This window comes from Schistocerca piceifrons, chromosome 3 (assembly GCF_021461385.2).
Source record: "Schistocerca piceifrons isolate TAMUIC-IGC-003096 chromosome 3, iqSchPice1.1, whole genome shotgun sequence".
Taxonomy (NCBI): domain Eukaryota; kingdom Metazoa; phylum Arthropoda; class Insecta; order Orthoptera; family Acrididae; genus Schistocerca; species Schistocerca piceifrons.
In genome coordinates, this window is record NC_060140.1 from 220,417,151 (window position 1) to 220,438,003 (window position 20,853).

General features: G+C 43.5%; 1 protein-coding gene across 1 annotated transcript in view; it reads right to left on the reverse strand.

The window, feature by feature from the left end:
• The window catches only part of LOC124788528, an 83,674-nt gene that overhangs the window by 45,830 nt on the left and 16,991 nt on the right, over window positions 1–20,853 (reverse strand). The window contains exon 2 of the mRNA XM_047255799.1: window positions 15,239–15,449. Coding sequence (XP_047111755.1) covers window positions 15,239–15,449 — 211 coding nt within the window. The remainder of the gene's footprint in view (window positions 1–15,238; window positions 15,450–20,853) is intronic.

The window sequence follows — 20,853 nt, forward strand, 5'->3', positions numbered from 1 at the left end:
TATTCCATGAATCGTAATTACTCTTGTTTACTAGGTTCTTTGCTACATTTCTCTCTATGCTATAAACTTCAGATTCTTGCTCAAAAATTCTCTAAAAGCTGTGTACTTATCCTAAACAGCGTCTTGAATTTATTCAGTCCAGATCTTCACAAATTTTTTTCTCCAATATTTACTTTTTCTCCTAAAAATTCTGTGGCTGCTTTACATACGGCATTTTCAATATCCTTCCATTCCTCCTCTATCTTATGTTTTGTTTGTCATTGCTGGAATTTCTGATTTAGTCGGTGTTGAGAAAGTAGATTAATACTCTTACATTGTAGCAGATTTATTTTATAAGTTTCTTCTTGTGGATATCTGTTTCTTCTCTGTATCTACTATCTAGCATACAATCAATGCTACGAAGTAGAAGACAGTGGTCTGAGCTTATATCGTAACCTCTATATACTCTAACATCTGTAGCCTGTCCGGCTGTTTTGTTATTTGTGACGATGTAATCAGTTACTAACCATCTGTATTGTGTATATATTTTTCTCTATTTGTGTAGATCTTTTTACTAAGAAAACATTCTGTGCCTTCAGTTCGTTAAAACTTACAAATCCTCATGGTCTTACACTTTCTCCAAAAGAACCTATACAATTGAGGGATGTATCTGCTGCCTATTCACGCATTAAGTCTCTAACTATGGTACTTTGATTAATATTTGCAAATTTGCTAACCAGTTTTTGTAACATATTACAAAATTGTTCCGATTCTTCTTCTTTTCCTCCTTTGGGGTATAGCGTAAGAATTCCTCGATGATGCTTCGGACGTACAAGCATATTTCTGTTCGAGATACATACTATTTTGTAGATAGCCAAAAAAAACATTGTTAATATTTAAGAAACATCAAACCATTTTTTACTATAAAAATGGTCTTTTGAATTGATAGGGTTCACACTGAATGAAAATTATATTCTAAAAAATTACATTTTAATTAACAGTGCATTACCTGAGGATGCATCTGAAGCGGTGTAAAACCGGTCCGGTTCTCCATAAAGGACTACAAAACAGCTAAAGTGGCTTGGAGAGTCTTCATTCATAGTGAATCCCAACAATTCATAAGATCTTTTTTAGTAAAAAAACGGTTTGAAGGTTCGTAAATATTAACGACGTTCTTTGAGATACGAGAGGTTCTAGGCGCTACAGTCTGGAACCGCGCGACCGCTACGGTCGCAGGTTCGAATCCTGCCTCGGGCATGGATGTGTGTGATGTCCTTAGGTTAGTTAGGTTTAAGTAGTTCTAAGTTCTAGGGGACTGGTGACCTCAGAAGTTAAGTCCCATAGTGCTCAGAGCTATTTGAACCATCCTTGAGATACATTTGTAGCTCTTAACTCTTTCTTCTAGAGTTCTTTTTATCATAATTGCAACACCTTCGCTTGCTCTCTGCTACTCGGCCACCCCAATGAGAAACAATATATAATCCTCCACATATTTGTTATCATTAAGCTTCATTATTGTTTCAGTGATAAAGGCTACATCCATCAAAACAGTTTTCAACAGTCTTACTAATTCATTTTCATTTTACATTCCAAGACTCGAAAACTAATTTTTAGGCAATCTACTCTTATTTCTTCGTCTTTCCCATTCACTCAACATTTACTCCACTTCTAGATTGAGGCTATTCTGGCTTCTGCCTGGCCATGTCACAAGCGCCTAGCAGGGACAGCTCAGTGGCGGGGCTGCCTCCTTCCAGCCTCAGAGCTTGCACTATTTTCACCTGGGGTTTACTCTCCTTGGCTTTCGTGGTCTCTCCGCTGTTGTGGAAGACCTCCTCCACCTTCGAGAGCGTTGACTAGTTTTCACCTGTAACCCTAGGCAGGGGCCCTTACTATCTTACTCCTCTGTCTCCTCCTTCCTCATCTCATCTGCACTAAGATGATGCCCCCGACTTGCCACTGGAATAGGGCAGCATATTTAAGATTGAACCATCAAGTTATTATATCGTATTCTTCACCACATATTCCCTAAAGCTGCACAAAATCTACCGAGTACAATAGTGCTGCGGTTGAAACAGCAGCCTTGAGGATTCTAACTTTCGCCTGACAGTAATGATTCTCCATGGATTCTCTAGCTATAATTTTCGTATGCTTGACCTTCCAGATACTGTGGTAGTGTACATTGTACGCAAGGGAGAGCAGCACAAACAACAATATAAAAAAATGTGGTACTTTTCAGATAGAAATTTCTCTCGGAATATCGCAAATCCCAAATATAAACTTCTCAACGTCAGGTAAAGGAGTGTTATTGGTGTGTGGGACATTATTTTTTCAAAAAAACTTTCTGCCCCTCGCTATATTGGTTTTGGTTTGTATACTTCTTCAACGACCACTGAGAAATCAGACTCTTTTGCTTCACTCACATGACATGCTAAATACAGTGAGAACTTCGGCAGAGAAGTTGTTAAGCCTCGTTGACAGGCGTGTGAGAGGGAGAAAGCAGGGACGTGTTCCTCTTGTTAGTGTTGTTTAGCACCAATGTTCTCCACGTGAACTCCGTCTGCTGCTGGTTTTTTGAACGATTTTAGTTAACATTAGCCACATTCACCTTGCTGGATGTAAAAATTGTGTATCTGATAATCAGATAATTAAGACGTCACAACTGGGGCGATTCATGTAATCGTGCAGATATCTTGGAGAGGTCGGTGTGTGAAGAATGAAGTGCAACGAAAACAATGGTTTAGTCCTGTGGTGACGTTTTTCTTTACGTTGAAAACAATTTTTCTCCGCAACTATCTCTAGTAAAGAGTGTGCACATGGGGAGCCAGTATTCAAACAATTTTCCACTGGAAATTTTCAACGGTAGTGAACCGAACAACAAAGATAGATCTAAAAGAATGAAAGTAAAATTATGTATGGACTCAAAAAATAATGGATACAGCACAACGACACAGGAGACTATTGTTTTCTCAGTAAGTAGAACACAGTCTCGTAATGAAAGTAGCCCTAGAAGCGAGCAATGATTACGAGTTCAGTGTGCAGCAACTGTTTGTCGCAGACCTTTGGGAAAAAAGAAAAAAAAACATGATGACGACTCCGAGCAATATTTAGCAGCAACACAAGAACTACTCGTAACACCTTGACAAGAACCGCAACTATCATGGCGCTGTTGGCTCCCAAAACGGAAAATCGTCTCTCTCTTTTTTTCCATTTTTTACGACGGCAGAATACGGTGCAAACATTTATCGACGACGATCGGACGAGATTTTTTCGTTTTCTCCTTCACTGCGTTTACTTAGCGCTTCCAAATCCGGTTGTTTGCACACGATTTGCCACTACGGCTTCTGGTTTATCATGTATACATTCCAAAATCTATTTTCAAATTACGGTTCTAGCTGCGTGATTTCCTCTTCCACAATCGATATTTGCCCACATTTAAATGATCAATAGAATCTGAAACGTTCTTGGGTTGTCAGGATCCAAATGGTTCAAATGGCTCTGAGCACTACGCGACTTAAATTCTGAGGTCATCAGTCGGCTAGAACTTAGAACTAATTAAACCTAACTAACCTAAGGACATCACACACATTCATGCCCGAGGCAGGATTCGAACCTGCGACCGTAGCGGTCGCTCGGTTCCAGACTGTAGCGCTTAGATCCGCACGTCCACTCCGGCCAGCGGTTGTCAGGTTGCCACTTGCTTTTGAAAATGTTGGCTGATCTGCTAGGAATGACTTTTTGTGCAACGAAGCAGAAGAAGAAAAGTTAGACTGAGCAACAAGTTACCTATTTCTAATTGCAAAGAAACGGCCGTCGTCATGACTAATCGGAAACCGTACATATGATTTTCAGAGGCCATTTGTGTGAAACAACTGACGATCAGACGGCCGATATTAGACAGGAAAGTTAGTCCCTGATTTCTTAACACCAGTCCTACCGTCCGATCCCTTCTTCTAGCCACTGCTCTCCTCACTGATTTTGAGGACGACCCTTCAGTCCTTGGCTTATTAGACCATTTAATTTCAAGCATCCTTCTGTAACGCCACATCGATTTTCTTCTTTTCCGATTTAGCCAGTCTGCGATTCACTTCCATACAATGATGTGCACCAGATGTACTTTCTTAGAAATTCCTTCGTCAAAGGAAGGACAGTGTTTGGTGCTGGTAGACTTAGCGAGAAATGACCTCCTTGCCTGTACTAGTTTTCTTCTTATATCCCTTATGTGTTTTGTTTCGTCTGTCACTTGTTTTCTGGCTTCGAAGGTGGCACAATTCCTTCACTTCGTCAAGTTTGTGGTCTCCAATTTTTGTGTTAATTCTGTCGCTTATCTTATTTCTGCTACTCTTCATTACTTTCATATTTACGTTTGTTTACTCTCAGTCCATATTCGTTGCTCATTAGACATTTCATTTAAGGGGTCCTGTAATTATTTTTTTCATTGAGGATAAGGTTAAATAGTGATATCCTTTCATACTGAATTTTAATTCCACTCATAAATCTATCTTTTATTTCCATTGCTACTTCTTCGATGTACAGAGTGAATAGTAGGGTACCACGTTCCATCTGAGCACTTTGTTCTTTACCTTCCATTCGTTTTGTTGCCTCTCACTTCTTGTACATATTGTTTACACCAATGATCACACCCTTTGGAGTGCAGTAGGACTGTAGTTTTTGATCTAGTGTACAGTGTGGAACTACTGTGACCATTCAAAACAATTCGACGAAATTTGAACGTGATACGAAGTCGCAAAGGGTTCTTATGGTTTTTGAGCCCTGTTGTTGTGTGATCTCAGAGTGGTGCAACATTGAAAAACGCTCGAATAAAACGGAAATGGATCCCTCGAAGACCACCCAATTTGGAAACACCATCACTGTCACCTGGACACCTTTGTTGAGCACGTTAAAAATGTACCTGTACCGACAAAAATTGTGACAAGAATCGTAGGCGCCTGCAGGCAGGCATACCCTTGACACGCTTCCGATCCTGCATCCTACTAGCAGTCAGAAGAGCTGCAGTGTTGACTACCTGCAGGAACCTAGGACACTCTGTTTCTATTGTTGAGGAATTGAATGAGTGGTAGAAAGCTTCAACCATTGTTTAGAAAGAGTCAGTGACTATACTGAAAGCTATTGTCATGCATCTGTATCACTTTGAAGTGTAGTGCAAAATTGAATAAAAGTTACTTGGGCTGCCATAATAATTTGTAACTTACTTTTATAGCTCTGTCACAAATGTATTATAAATTTGATGTAAGAGTTAATAAAATGGAAAAATAGTATGATTTAACTAAAATATCTACGAGAAGAATTGATCTGTAGAAATATAGAACTAAAACATTACACTACAGTGGTAAGACCAGAATGTTTATACATAAGTGAATGCTTTAGAACGAACTGTAAGCTTGATAGAGAAGAGATACATGAAAGATGTATTATGAGAAATATAATGGGTGAGGTATAAACTACAGATGGGTAGAAAATAATATAAATCTAGTAAACTGTAAGAAAATATCACAAGTAATGACAAAGCGGAAGTTAATTCTCTTTGATCAGTTCCAACGAATGGACGACGACTGGCTAACGAAATAAACATTATTGTATTTCTGGAAAAAGGAGTCAGCAGTATCAACCAGATGCCAAAAAGGAGATAGAAAATAACAGAAGAAATCGTCTCAAGAATAAGAACCAAATTTAGGTTTTCGAAGCAGAAAAAGATGAAATCAACAGAAGAAAGGAAAAGACGAGTACAAGATGGAGTACTGGAAAAGTAGTAAACAACAAATATAGATAAGGAACTGAAGTTATTACGTGACCCTAGTCGATCGATATGATGATAAAAAGAAAAGATAGCTTTCTGGCGGTGCAACAGAAACTCGTCAAACTGATGCTAAAATTCTCATCACTTGTTCACAGATGGGTGCCAGGTCGACTTGTCAAATGAGAACCTCCTTGAATTGCAGAATGGCGAGAGTGGCACACATGTCCGACGACGATTCTGCTTGGATCAGTGCCCGGCGACGTGCAGCGGCCGTTGCATACCGGACCAGTGCCCTCGTTTCGGATGCGACTGGGACAGATACGCGGTCGTATTTACTAATTATGGACTGAACACAGCAGTGGACGAGGAATGTTCTACAGTTTTATTTGTTTATTTTGATTCATTAGTCGTCTGAGTGGTTTGATGCGGGCCACCACGAATGATTCTCCTGTGACAACCTATTCGGGTCGAAGTAGCACTTGCAACCTGCGTCTTCAATTATTTGCTAGATGTATTCCAATCTCTATCTTCCGGTATAGTTTTACCCTCTACACCTTCCTGTAGTACCGTGAAAGTTATTCCCTGATGTCTTAACTGATTTCTTATAGTCCTGTCGCTTCTTCTTGTCAATGTTTTCCATCGGCCTATATTCCTTTCACTGTTGATTCTGCGAAGAACTTCCTCATTTCTTACCTTTTCATTTAAGCTAATTTTCAACTTTCTTCTGTAACACTACATCTCTTCTGTTCCGGTTTTCTTACAGTCCACGTTTCACTATCATAACAATGCTGTACTCCAAACGTTAATTGTTAGAAATTTCTTCCTCAAATTAAGTCCTATGTTTGCTACTAGTAGACGTGTCTTGGTCAGGAATGCCCTTTTTGCTAGAGCTAGTCTGCTTTTTATGTCCGCCGTGCTCCGTCCGTCGTGGATTACTTTGCTGCATAGGTAGCAGAATTCCTTAACTTCGCCTACTTCGTGATATCCAATTATAACGTTAAATTTTTCGCCGTTCTCATTTCTGCTACTTCTCATTACTTTCTTCTTTCTTCGATTTACTCTCAGTCCATTTTCTGTACTAGTTAGACTGCTCATTCTAGTCAACAGATTTTGTAATACTTCTTCACTTTCACTGATGTCAGTAATCTTATATCGATATCCTTTCACTTTGAATTTTAAAACAGCTCTTGACCCTCTCTTTAATCTCCGTCATTGCTTCTTCAATGTATAGGATTGCTTCTTTGATGTATAGGCTCAACAGTAGCAGCGAAAAGCTAAATTCCTATCTTACACCCTTTTGAGTTCGAGCACTTCTCTCTTGGTCTTCCCGTCTTATCGTTCTGTCCTGGTTCTTGTGCATATTGCACAGTATGTTACCCGTCTTTTCCTACAATTACCACAATTTTTCTCAGAATTTCGAACATCTTGCACCATTTGTCATTGTCGCACTCTTTTTTCAGATCGACAAATCCTATGAACAGTTTTAATTTTTCTTCAGTGTTGCTTCCATTACCAATCGAAACGTCAGAAGTGCCTCTCTGGTGCATTTAACTTTCCCAAAGCCAAACTGATAGTCATCTAACAGATCCTCCGTCTTGTTTTCCATTTTTCTGTATATTATTTTTGTCAGCAACTTGGACTCATGAAGTGCTGAGTTAATTGTACGATAATTGTGGAACTTGTCGGCTCTTGCTGTTTGGAATTGTGTGGATGATATTTTTCCAAAAGTCAGATGGTATATCACCCGACTCATACATTCTACACACAAAAGGGAATAGTCGTTTTGATGCCACTTCTCCCAATGATTTTAGAAATTCTGATGGAATGTTGTCTAATCCTTGTCCTATACTTGATCTTAAGCCTTCCAAAGCTCTTTTAAATTATGATTCTAACGCTGGATGCCCTATCTCTTCTATATCGACTCCTGTTTTTATTCTATCACATCAGACAAATCTTCCCCCGCATAGAGGCCTTCCACCTATCCGCTCTCTCTTCCGCATTGTTCTCTTAATGTTACCGCCCTTGCATTTAATTGTTGTTTTGACTTTCGTATATGCTGAGTCAGTCCTTCCGACAATCATTTCTTTTTCGAATACCGAATAGCAGTGCCTTTGTTATTTGGAAGCACGATGCAGTATTACTTCGGAAATGCATGCATGTCCGAAGGATCAGACTCTGCAGCGACTACAGCCGTCAAGAAATACAGAATTTGCATTTGCAGTTCCAAATGTGAACCACCGTCGGCTTTATATTGGAATGACAGTGAAAATTTGAGACGGACCGGGACTCGAACCGGGTTTCCAGCTTTGCGCCAGCAGTCGCCTTAACAGCTTCGGCCATCGGAGTACGAATCACGGCCAGGCCTAAACTTCCATACGTCGTCGACCATGTGTCACAACTTGCACTCCTAAGTTACGTATATTCCCGCCCAGGAAGGACATTTTATTGAAAGTCGATGACCTGGTACTGGAGAAAAATATGAAATATCAGTGCCTGCGCTATTACTAACTGATATTTATCGCAAAACTCAATTAGTCTTGGTCCTCTCTCATTCCTTGCTACCAAGCCCATATTCTCCCGTAACTATTTACTCCACTCCCTTCACTACAACAGCATTCCAATCCCCCACGACTGTAAATTTTTATCTGCCTTTGCATACTGATTTACCTTTTCAATATCCTCGTACACTTTCTCTAGCTCTTCATCTTATGCCTACGACGTCGGCATGTACACTTGAACTTTCGTTGTCAATGTTAGTTTGCTGTCAATTCTGATGAAAACAATCCCATTACTGAACTGTTCACAGTAAATCACTCTCTGTCGTGCCTTCCTATTCGTAACGAATCCTAATCGCGGCATACCATTTGCTGCTGCTGTTGATATTACTCTGTACCTATCCGACCAGAAATCTTTCTTTTTTTCCATTTCACTTTACTGATTCTCACTACATCTACACTATGTAATCAAAAGCATCCGGACACCACCAAAAATATACGTTTCTCATATTAGGTGCATTGTTCTGCCACCTACTGCCAGGTACTTCGTAACAGCAACCTCAGTAGTCATTAGACATCGTGAGAGAGCAGAATGGAGCGCTCCGCGGAACTCACGGACTTCGAACATGCTCGGGTGATAGGGTGTCGCTTGTGTCATACGTCTGCACGCGAGATTTACACACTCCTATACATCCCTAGGTCCACAGTTTTCTATGTGATAGTGAAGTGGAAACGTGAAGGGACACGTACAGCACAAAAGCGTACAGGCCGACCTCGTTTGTTGACTGACAGAGACCACAGACAGTTGAAGAGGGTCGTAATGTGTAATAGGCAGACATGTATCCAGACCATCACACAGGAATTCCAAACTGCGTCAGGATCCACTGCAAGTACAACTACGGTTAGGCTGGAGGTGAGACAAGTTGGATTTCATGGTCGATCGGCTGCTCATAATCCACACATCACGCCGGTAAATACCACACGACCCCTCGCTTGGTGTAAGAGCATAAACATTGGACGACTGAACAATGGAAAAACGTTGTGTGGAGTGACGAATCACGGTACACAATGTGGCTATCCGATGGCAGGGTATGGGTATGGCGAATGCCCGGTTAACGTCATGTGCCAGCGTGTGTAGTGCCAAAAGTAAAATTCGGAGTCGGTAGTGATATGGTGTGGTTGCGTTTTTCATGGAAGGGGCTTGCACACCTTGTTGTTTGGCGTGGCAGTATCACAGCACAGGCCTACATTAATGTTTTAAGCGCCTCTTGCTTCCCACTGTTGAAGAGCAATTTGGGGATGGCGATTGCACCTTTCAACACGATCGAGCATCTGTTCATAATACACTACCTGTGGTGTAGTGGTTACACGACAATAACATCTCTGTAATGGACTGGCCTGCACAGAGTCCTGACCTGAATCCTATAGAACACCTTTGTGATCTAGGACAACGCCGCGTTCGTGCCAGGCCCCACCGACCGACATCGATACCTCTCCTCAGTGCAGCAGAATGATCTGCCATTCCCCAACAAGCCTTCCAGCACCTGATTGAACATATGCCTGCGAGAGTGGAAGCTGTCATCAACGCTAAGGTTGGGCCAACACAATACTGAATTCCAGCATTACCAATGGAGGGGGTGCCACGAACTTGTAAGTCGTTTTCAGCCAAGTTTCCGAATACTTTTGATCACTTAGTGTATATTGAACCTAAGCAATTCCCTTTTCAGATTTTCTAGCTTCCCTACCACTTCCAGCTTCTGACATTCCACGCCCCGTCTCGTAGAGCGTTAACCCTTCGTTAATTATTCCATCTTTTTTTATGGTCATCTCCCCTTGGCAATCCCATCCCATAGATCCGAATGGGGGACTAGTCTGGAATCTTTTTCCAATGGACAGATCATCATGACTCAGTTACAGGGAACTTGTCCTGTGTTTATACGTTATGTGCCTTCTGCATCCTCAAGGTGTTGATGATTGCTGATTCTTCCAACTATGAAGGGCAAAAGAGTGCTCTGAACCTCTATCCGCTCCTCCACCCTCTTTGACAAGGCCGATGGTAGAGCGAGGGAGTAACATCGTATGCCGGAAGTCTTCGGCCGCCAATGCTGATGTTTTTTATTCAGAATCAAAGCAGTGGCGAGGCTCGAACCCGGGAGCCAGCACGTTTTGATTCTTAATCAAAGACGCTACCATAGACCATGAATCTCTTCATATTACAGCTACAGGTAGTATGTTCACCCTAGCGCTATTATATTCCGACATCTGAATACAAAGAAGTCCAGGCGGTAACTTCTGGTTTTATGAATAAGAATTTCGTAAAAAAACTGGGCCCTCATACGAACTTTTCCCTCTGAAAACTTGAAGAGAAATTTCTTGGAGGCAGATCGCTTGACATCTCCCCCATGAACCATAACCAGGTCCTGTCTAACAATTGAAGAAGTTTGCAATTTCTATCAGGAGACATGTAAGTGGGTAGTGGGTGTTACAACTGCATATCTGGTTCAGACTGGACTGATTTTAAAGTCGAAATGTTTGTGCATGTCTATCTGGCTCATTGTGGATTACTACACCTACAGTCAGCAAAATAAAATGTCAGTGCTCCATTTATAAGATCAGCTGAAATAACAGGTAACTGCAACTAGTCATTCTTATAGATCTTCACACTACACATCCTGTAATGCCTGCATCACACCTCCTACTTGCGTAATAGATCCTACTTGAGGAGACACACCATGCCTGTGCCATGGTCAGTTACTCGGTATACCTTGTAACTCTGTGTTAGGTACTGCATGGATCCAAGGGAGAAGGGTGTCAGGACTTCTCCCCCCCCCCCCCTCCTCCCACCCCTCCCGTGAGAAAGAAAGCAATTAGACATCTAAATTTCAAAATATCTCAGTTAACTTACGAAAAATATTGTAACATCAAAACTAAGTCTCGAAAATGGCAAGAAGTTCTGGAAATTACAAGCTACGTTTAACGCATGATATTTTTCAGCAGCGTGCGTGAGGGTCTACCTATGTGGAACGGTTTGCGGCGTGATTGTCTGCAGAAAACATTTCAGTCAGATATAGGCGAAAAATCGCACGATGACCGTACCTGCTGCGAACAAGAAATCCAACACAGCTCGTGGGTGTACAGGAGAACCAGACAACCGCAAGAAATTTGGTAAGGCTTCATAGAAAGGGAAAGATCCTCTACCAAGAAAAGAGATAACGGACTGACTTCTCGAATAAAGGCGAGAAGGAGTAACAGAAACAGCGTTTCCTTCGTTTGCACGCTCACATAAGCACAGTGTGCAGTCCTGTGTTCACAATCGTTGTGCTAAATGAAAAATTTATATTTATCAGAGCACGCTTCGACTTCATGTTTGGCATATTATGATGATGTCTAAGATGTGAGAATTTGTTTCTATTACAGTTCTTAAATCAACCAGATGAAACACGCACATCTCAAGTTTTTGGACGAATGCTTGTCAAATGCTTTCTCTGATTTTGCAATTTCTTGGAAGTTATGTTAAAGCAATGTACTAAGCATTGATGTGTACAAATGATATACGAATTTATTAAATATGTATTTTATTATTAAAAGTGTGAACGAAGAAGATGCAAAAATTTCACTGGAAAATCTTGCTGTAGTTGAGGCAAAAGCCAATCTCAAGATAGCGTACAACAGACCAAGGCCCCTGGATGCAGAGACCAACTGTAAGGCTAAGATCAGGTGTTGGAAGACGTGAACAGCTTTCGTTACGTGGAGGAAAACGTGAGAGGCAAGTTACAGTCCAACAATAGCAGAAAAGATAGGTCCAAACGCTGAAGAAATTACGGTATGTGGAAAATACAATCTATGGAAAGAAAGAAATCTTCCAGGAACACCAGACTGAGACACAATATGTCAACAATCATTGCATGCAACCGAGTCAACCACCTTGGGCAAGAGAGCTTGCATCTGGCTGGAGAAAGAGGCGAGAAAGATCTTGAGAGACATACGGAGCACGGGAAAACAAGGTGAATTCTGGATACGTAAGTCAAGGCAGAAGCTGGAGCTGTGTGAAAGTGCTGAATAAATCTCATGCTTTATGCGGAAGAGAAGCCTGAGATTTACCAGGCACATCATGAAGATGGAGGACAACACGTTGACCAAGAAGATATAGAAAGCAACATGTTTAACAAGGAACAATTGGATGAGAGAAGTCAGGGGGATTGGAAAACAATTGGAAGAAGCGAAAAAATCCATACGCAGCAGTGCAGGACAGGCACATCTATGGATAGTCATAGGTAAGCTGATACCATGGGCAAAATTAAGATCACGAAAACAGAGAGAACCAGGAGGGGCTAGAGAATAAAGAGGTATTAGGAAGAAAGAAGACGAACTGAACATGTCACCTGTGATCCTAAAGGTCCAAACTGACCAAATGATAATTTTATTGTGAGACCTTAACTTTTCCCGGCGTATTGAATGTTCAGTTAACTTACGGGTTTGCTGCCGGGTGAAGTCGTCGACCATCGCCGATATTTCGACAGGAGAACACACTGCCATTCTCAAGGCACAACTGCAAGGAGGAAGCAATGTGCAAGGGCCTCATGGTAGTGAGAATTTAAACCGGTTTTTTAACACCTGAATTAAATCCACCCGAATATTCGGTTCACTATGGAGGTGGAAAAGAATGGATGCCCTCCCTTCCTTGATATGTTGGTCAGAAGGAAGACTGATGGTTCTTTGGGACATTCTGTTTATAGGAAGTCTACTCACACTGACTTGTATCTGCGAGCTGGTAGTTGTCACCATCCAGCTCAGCATGAAGGAGCACTTCGTACCTTAATTCACAGGGTCCACGTTATCTCAGACACTGAAAGTTTGGCAGCTGAGCTATCACATCTCGAAGTCACCTTACGTCAGAATGGTTATAGTGAGAGGCAGATAAAACGTGCGTTGCGCTATCAGCCTTCTGTGCAACGGGTGAGTGACGATAGCAACGAAGTGGCACCTAAGTTCACGGCCTTTTTGCCTTATGCAGGAAGCATTTCCAACAGGATTGGCCGGAATTTGCGGAAATGTGTTGTGAAATGTGTTTTCGACCACCTTCTAAGATTAAGGCCCTGTTGGCGTCCGTAAAAGATGATCTTGGATTGCGTAAGGCTGGTGTCTATCGCATTCCTTGCAGTTGTGGCATGTCATATACTGGTCAGACAATCAGGACTGTGGAAGACCAGTGTATTGAACATAAACGTCACACACGCTTACAACTGCCGAGCAAATCCGCTATTGCAGAACATTGCCTTGACACCGGTCATCCTATGAAATACAACAACACGAAGAGTCTGGCTTGCACGTCCAGCTATTGGGATAGTGTTACTAAGGAAGCTGTTGAAATCAAACTATCAATCAACCTTATAAACAGAGATGGTGGATTTTGTTTAAATGCTGCTTGGAAACCGGCTCTGTCTCTCATCAAAGACAGAGGGACAGAATTAGTGCTGATTAATAGTCACTATCGATATTTCTGATGTTGGTTGTCTTTGGTTGTGTGTTGACTCTGCGGTTACTTGTTCTGTGTGTGGTATCTTCCTTGTTTCTCCTCTGTGGACGGAGGTATTAAATTACCTTGCACACTGATTCCTCCTTGCAGTTGTGCCTTGAGAATGGCAGGGTATGCTCCTGCCGAAATATTGGCGGTGGTCGACGACGTCACCCGACTGCAAACCCGTAAGTTATTTAAACGATAATTTTATTGTTATTCTTACAATTCTAGGGATCTATGGCATGTTAAAAGTGGGATGAGCGTAAGTCCGGTATTGCACTATCAAATTTCTTTGTCAAATATCTTTGTCCAATATCTTTGTCAAAGATATTTGATGGTGTAATAGGGAACTTTGTCAAATGTCATCCAATATTTGATCAAATCTAGGGCCTCGCTGTAGATTTGATCAAAGAAGTCGCTTGTCTTCTGTTCACTGCAATGTGACATGTTACCACATGGAGCGCTAGCATCGCTGCAGCATTCTGTCGTTTTAATAAACATTGCCGGTAAATACAACTGGTGTGTTCCGACAACTACAGAATTAATAGAGATGTATGAAGCTGATGAGGCGCTTTACAACGTGAGGCACGCTGAATACAAAAATAGAATAAGAAGATTGGAGACCTGACCTGACCTAACCTAACCAGACCTTATCTAACATAACCCTCTCCTGTAGCAAAGAATCGGAGTGTTACAGTGAGCCTGTCTTCTGCAGATGTAGCAGTTCTTAAGTGAATATTGTGCTTTCTGATAAGAGGATACACTTCATTGAGCACATACAGAAATGTATGCTCATCCATCCTTAAGTAATTGATGTACGACTCGACGTCCTCCACTATAAGGTCACGTAACAAGTTTTGTTGAATGCTTTTATCGTGTCGTCGTAAAACCCACGGCTTCACCCAGGTATGTTTACTTCCCCCCCCCCCCCCCCCCCGCTTCTTTTCCGCATGTGCACACAGTGCAGTTGTGGTACATGCAACTGCTTTGGTTAATAACAAGTTGTTATTGTCAGCCATCTTGAACTTTAACGAAAAATATGATGACAGTGTAATACCCCTTCTAGCGCTACGTCAAAGATCTTTGTCAAATATATTTGACGGAATATTTGATCACATCTTTGATCAAATCTTTGACAAAGAAATTTCATAGTGTAATACTGGCCTAAGTGGTATTTGCAGTGGAGGCGGGAGGTTGGGGGGGGGGGGGGGGATAAATCGTGTCCGCCCTTTCCTATCAGAGATGGATCGCACGTGTGTGGCCCATGGTTTCGTGAATTTCGCAGACAGTTTAAATAGTGGGCTCGACCCCAGTTGATCAGATCTCGGCGGTTGACGGCATCGCGAAAGCTGGGTCGGTGACGGAGTTACGTTCGTGGCTCAGCGAGTGGCGAGAATGGGCGAGGCTGATGAGGATGCGAGGCCACGCCGCCGCACACGTGCGCGCAGCGGTGCGTATGCAGACAGGCGCGCACACAGTATGGACACTCACGGTCGGTGTCATCCCGCGGGGCCAGGTCGAGGCGCAGCGCGTGAGAGCGCGCGTACCGCTCGAGCATGCGCAGAGCGAACTTGCTGACTTTGTCCGCCTCGGAGTCACCGGCGCGCGGCGCAGACCCGGGGAACAGCGGCGCCTGGCTGGAGAGGACGGGAGAGCCAGCAGAGACCAGCGGCGACAGCGACAACGGGCCCCACAGGAACACCTGCCAACATCACACCAGCCGCTACTGCATGGCGCACAGCTCTGTACAGGGACATCAAAAAAACTGTCGCATACTCCTACAGGAGGTAGGACTGGTCAATGCAAAGTTACTACACTAATGGCCATTAAAATTGCTACACCCAGAAGAAATGCGGATGATAAACGGGAATTCATTGGACAAACATATTATACTAGAACTGACATGTGATTACATTTTCATGCAATTTGGGTGCATACATCCTATGAAATCAGTACCCAGAACAACCACCTCTGGCCGTAATAACGGCGTTGATACGCCTGGGAGTTGAGTCAAACAGAGCTTGGATCGCGTGTACAGGTTCAGCTGACCATGCAGCTTCAATACGATACCACAGTTCATCAAGAGTAGTGAATGGCGTATTGTGACGAGCCAGTTGCTCGGCCACCATTGACCAGACGTTTTCAATTGGTGAGAGATCTGGAGAATGTGCTGGCCAGCGCAGCAGTCCAATATTTTCTGTATACAGAAAGGCCCGTACAGGACCTGCAACATGCGGTCGTGCATTATCCTGCTGAAATGTAGGGTTTCGCAGGGATCGAATGAAGGGTAGAGCCACGGGTCGTAACACATCTGAAATATAACGTTCACTGTTCAAAGTGCCGTCAATGCGAACAAGAGGTGACCGAGACGTGTAACCAATGGCGCGCCATACCATCAGGCCGGGTGATACGGCAGCAAGGCAACGACGAATAGACGCTTCCAATGCGCGTTCACCGCGATGTCGCCAAACACGATGCGACCATCATGACGCTGTAAACAGAACCTGGATTCATCCGAAAAAATGACGTTTTGCCATTCGTGCACCCAGGTTCGTCGTTGAGTACACCATCGCAGGCGCTCCTGTCTGTGATGCAGCGTCAAGTGTAACCGCAGCCATGGTCTCCGAGGTGGCAGTCCATGCTGCTGCAAACATCGTCGAACTGTTCGTGCAGATGGTTGTTTTCTTGCAAATGTTCCCATCTGTTGACTCGGAGATCGAGACGCGGCTGCACGATCCGTTACAACCATGCGGATAAGATGCCTGTCATCTCGACTGCTAGTTATACGAGGCAGTCGGGATCCAGCACGGCGTTCCGTATTACCCTCCTGAACCCACCGATTCCATATTCTGGTAACAGTCATTGGATCTCGACCAACGCGAGCAGCAATGTCGCGATTCGATAAACCGCAATCGCGATAAGCTACAATCCGACCTTTATCAAAGTCGGAAACGTGATGGTACGCATTTCTCCTCCTTACACGAGGCATGACAACAACGTTTCACCCGGCAACGCCGGTCAACTGCTGTTTGTGTATGAGAAATCTGTTGGAAACTTTCCTCATGTCAGCACGTTGTAGGTGTCGCCACCGGCGCCAACCTTGTGTGAATGCTCTGAAAAGCTAATCATTTGCATATCACAGCATCTTCTTTCTGTCGGTTAAATTTCGCGTCGGTAGCACGTCATCTTCGTGATGTAGCAATTTTAATGGCCAGTAGAGTAGGTTTATGCAGTCACAAAAAAGAACAACAACTTGAATACAGATAGGACGTTCATATTCACAGTACAAGTACATTAGTAAGTTCTGTTGAAATGATTAGCATTTCAGTAACCTTGGGTCAACATGTGTCCTCTTGCCTAGCAGGCACAGGGTCCCCCATGGGCCCTGGTGACTTGTTGCATACATAAGGGCATCGACGTGTATAAGGCGCGAATGACATCCTATGATATATCCATCCATGCTGCATTCACCTTTTTCCAAAGCTCATCTGTGGTGGTTGGCATCGGGTCACAGCACTGCAACCATCGATTCACCATATCCCACACATTTTCGATTGGCGACAACTCTGCTCATCTGCTCACCATATCCCACACATTTTCGATTTTTGCAGAAATCGTATGGCTATGGTTCACAGGATGTCATTCGCGTAGGACACATTGGTCACAGTGCCCTGGACAGGCACCAACTGTGATTTGTGGTTGGACCCAGTAGCACCTCACACCTTAAGGCCTTGAGTTGGCCCTCTATGTCTCGTGCGAATGCATTCACTGCGATTCCGCTCTCCCTGTCTGCGGTGAACCAAAATCCGGCCATCATTTTCAAACAGAGAGAACCTGTATTCCTCCGAAAGCACTATCTGTTGGCATTGCTGCCCCCAGTGCCGTCTAGCATATTTCTGCACATTCGTCAAAGGTAGGCGGAGAAGTAGACGAGGTACGACGTGATACACTGGTCCACTGTTTTGCTAGAACCGAGAAGAACGCAGATCTGTACTGCAGCGCCATTCGGATGAAGTGTTCTTCTCGGGGGATGGTCTGACTGGTGCGACCTGACCCATCTCGTCGAGTTCTACGGCCTTCAGTGAACCATTCTCTACACACCCGTTGCACTGACGAAACACTTCGTCCCTCCACACGAGCAGTAATTTCCGGGATTGATGCATCACATTCTCTCACGCCAATACTGTGTCCTCTTTCAAACTCACTGATTTGAATGTATGATTCGCGCATACGTCTGCGATGCATCCTGCACGTCTGCTCAAGTGACACTGATTCATTACCTTCGGTTTATAGTGACAACGAGAACCGCAAGCACATTTTACCGGTAGATAGTGTTGTGCCTCGAACCCGCGGTCCGACATCTTTTAAATTGGTCCGCCCCGATAGCTGAGTGGTCAGCGAGACGGTTCGCCGTCCTACGGCCCCGGGTTCGATTCCCGGCTGAGTCGGCGATTTTCTCCGCTCAGGGACAGGGTGTTGTGTTGTCTTCATCATCATTTCATCCCCATCTGGCGCGCAGGTCTCCCAATGTGGCGTCGAATGTAATAAGACCTGCACCAAGGCGGCGCCGGCCAGGGTGGCCGAGCGGTTCTAGTCGCTACAGTCTGGAACCGCGCGACCGCTACGGTCGCAGGTTCGAATCCTGCCTCTGGCATGGATGTGTGTGATGTCCTTAGGTTAGTTAGGTTTAAGTAGTTCTAAGTTCTAGAGGACTGATGACCTCAGAAGTTAAGTCCCATAGTCCTCAGAGCCATTTGAACCATTTGAACCAAGGCGGCCGGACCTGCCTCGTAAGGGGCCTCCCGGCCAATGACGCCAAACGCTTATTTCCATTTTCATCTTTCAATTCCGTTTTCATCTTTCAAATTCTAATCATTTCTGCAGAACGTTAATGTACATGTCCTGTAAATATGAATGTCCTATCTCTAGTCGTTCAAGGTGTTCCGTTTTATTTCTGAACAAGAGTGTTCATCCGGGAACCAGTACCTGTTCAAATATACGCCGTTTTCCATGTGCCGAGTATTGAATAGTACGTGGGGTGTAAGCCGTCACAAGAGATGGCGCAGTAAATTACCTAAATACGCACCTGTGGGGAGATGAAAATCTTCCAGAAGTCATGGAGGTTAGGTATCAGTATGCTTCAGTAGCAATGTGTGGTCAGGAATTGTCGGTGGCAGACTTGTAAAGCCATACACTTTACCAAACAGATTAATAGGTGCGATGTATCACTGATTTCTGTGCAATGAATTACCAGCGCTATTGGAGAATGTTACCCTTGCAGAAGGACAGCGACTGTGGTTTATGTACGACCAAGCACCATCGCGTTTTCTATGTAGTATGCGACTGTGCCTCTCTGCAACTATTCATGAGCGATGGAATAGTCGAAGACGTTCGATAGCAGGGCCTCGCCATTCAACGGGAACTGAATCAGCTCCTCAGCGGGATTTCTGCCCACTGGGACGCTTAAAGACATTATTGCATGCCAAACTCATCAACATTGTCCAGACGTTACAGGAGCGTGTGATCAACGCATTAGGAATGCAGCCAGGTGTATTTGAACGAGTGCGTGATTTACTGCGAAGAAAGTTGAAGGATATGTCAAGATGCATCATAATACACGGAGCACTGTCTATAGCGTTTGCTACTACCTAACAGATGGGAAAAAGAGAGGCAGATTGACCCATGTCTCAACAGGTATTGGTTTCCAGACATTTAATTATAGCAAATTTTCTTCTAGTTTTGAATAATACAACCCTGTGTAGGAATATGTGACACTATTTTTTAAACACGCACTATTTTTGTTGTTTTAATATAACTCTCCACGCTAGTCGACTTTGTGCAAATCTCTTCATCTCTGCATAACTACTAGTATTCATTTCTACCTGCTTACTGCAGTCAAACCTTGGTCTACTTCAACTGTTTTTAATGCTGGCACTACTCTCCATTACCGAACAAGTGATTCCTTCATGTCACAACGTGTGTCTCATATGATCCTTTCGTTTAGTCAGATTGTTCCGTACATTTCTTTTTTTTTTTCAATTCGATTCAGTTCCTCTTTGTTAGTTATATGATCTACTATTCTCTTCTTTCCTTGACTGTTTATCCCCAGAGTTTCCTTTCCTTTCTAGTTTACACATCAGGCAATTACTGTCAGAAAATACTTTCGAGCCGGCCGAAGTGGCCGTGCGGTTAAAGGCGCTGCAGTCTCGAACCGCAAGACCTCTACGGTCGCAGGTTCGAATCCTGCCTCGGGCATGGATGTTTGTGATGTCCTTAGGTTAGTTAGGTTTAACTAGTTCTAAGTTCTAGGGGACTAATGACCTCAGCAGTTGAGTCCCATAGTGCTCAGAGCCAAAAATACTTTCGAACACTTAAATTTACATTTCATTCCGTCAAATTTCTCTTTTTCAGAAACGCTTTTCTTGCCATTGCCAGTCTACATTTTACATCCTCTTTGCTTCGGCCATCAGCAGTTCTTTCACTGCCCACGTAGCAGAACCCATCTATTACTTTTATTGTCTCAGTTCCTAATCTCCAGAATGAGATTTTCACTCTGTAGCGGATAGTCGCTGATATAAAACTTCCTGGCAGATTAAAACTGCGTGCCGGACCGAGACTCGAACTGGGACCTTTGCCTTTCGCGGGCGAGTGCTCTACCGCCTGAGCTACCCAAGCACGACTCAAGACCCGTCCCCACAGCTTCAGTTCTGCCAGCAACTCGTCTCCTACCTTCCAAACTCCACAGAAGCTCTTCTGTGGTAGAGCACTTGCCCGCGAAAGGCAAAGGTCCCGAGTTCTAGTCTCGGTCCGGCACATTGTTTTAATCTGCCAGGAAGTTTCAATTGCTAATCTAATTCCCTCAGCATCGAATCCGATTACAGCTGTTACTCTTGTTTTATTTTTGTCCATATTTGTCTCATAACCTCTTTCCAAGACACTGTCCATTCCGTCCAACTGATCTTCCAAGTCCTTTGCAGTCCATGACACAATTACAGTACCACCGGTATAACTCCAAAATTTTTTCTTCTTGAACTTCACAAGCCTTTCCAAATATCTCCTTGGTTTCCTTTACTGCTTGCTCAATTTATAGGTTTGATGACACCAGG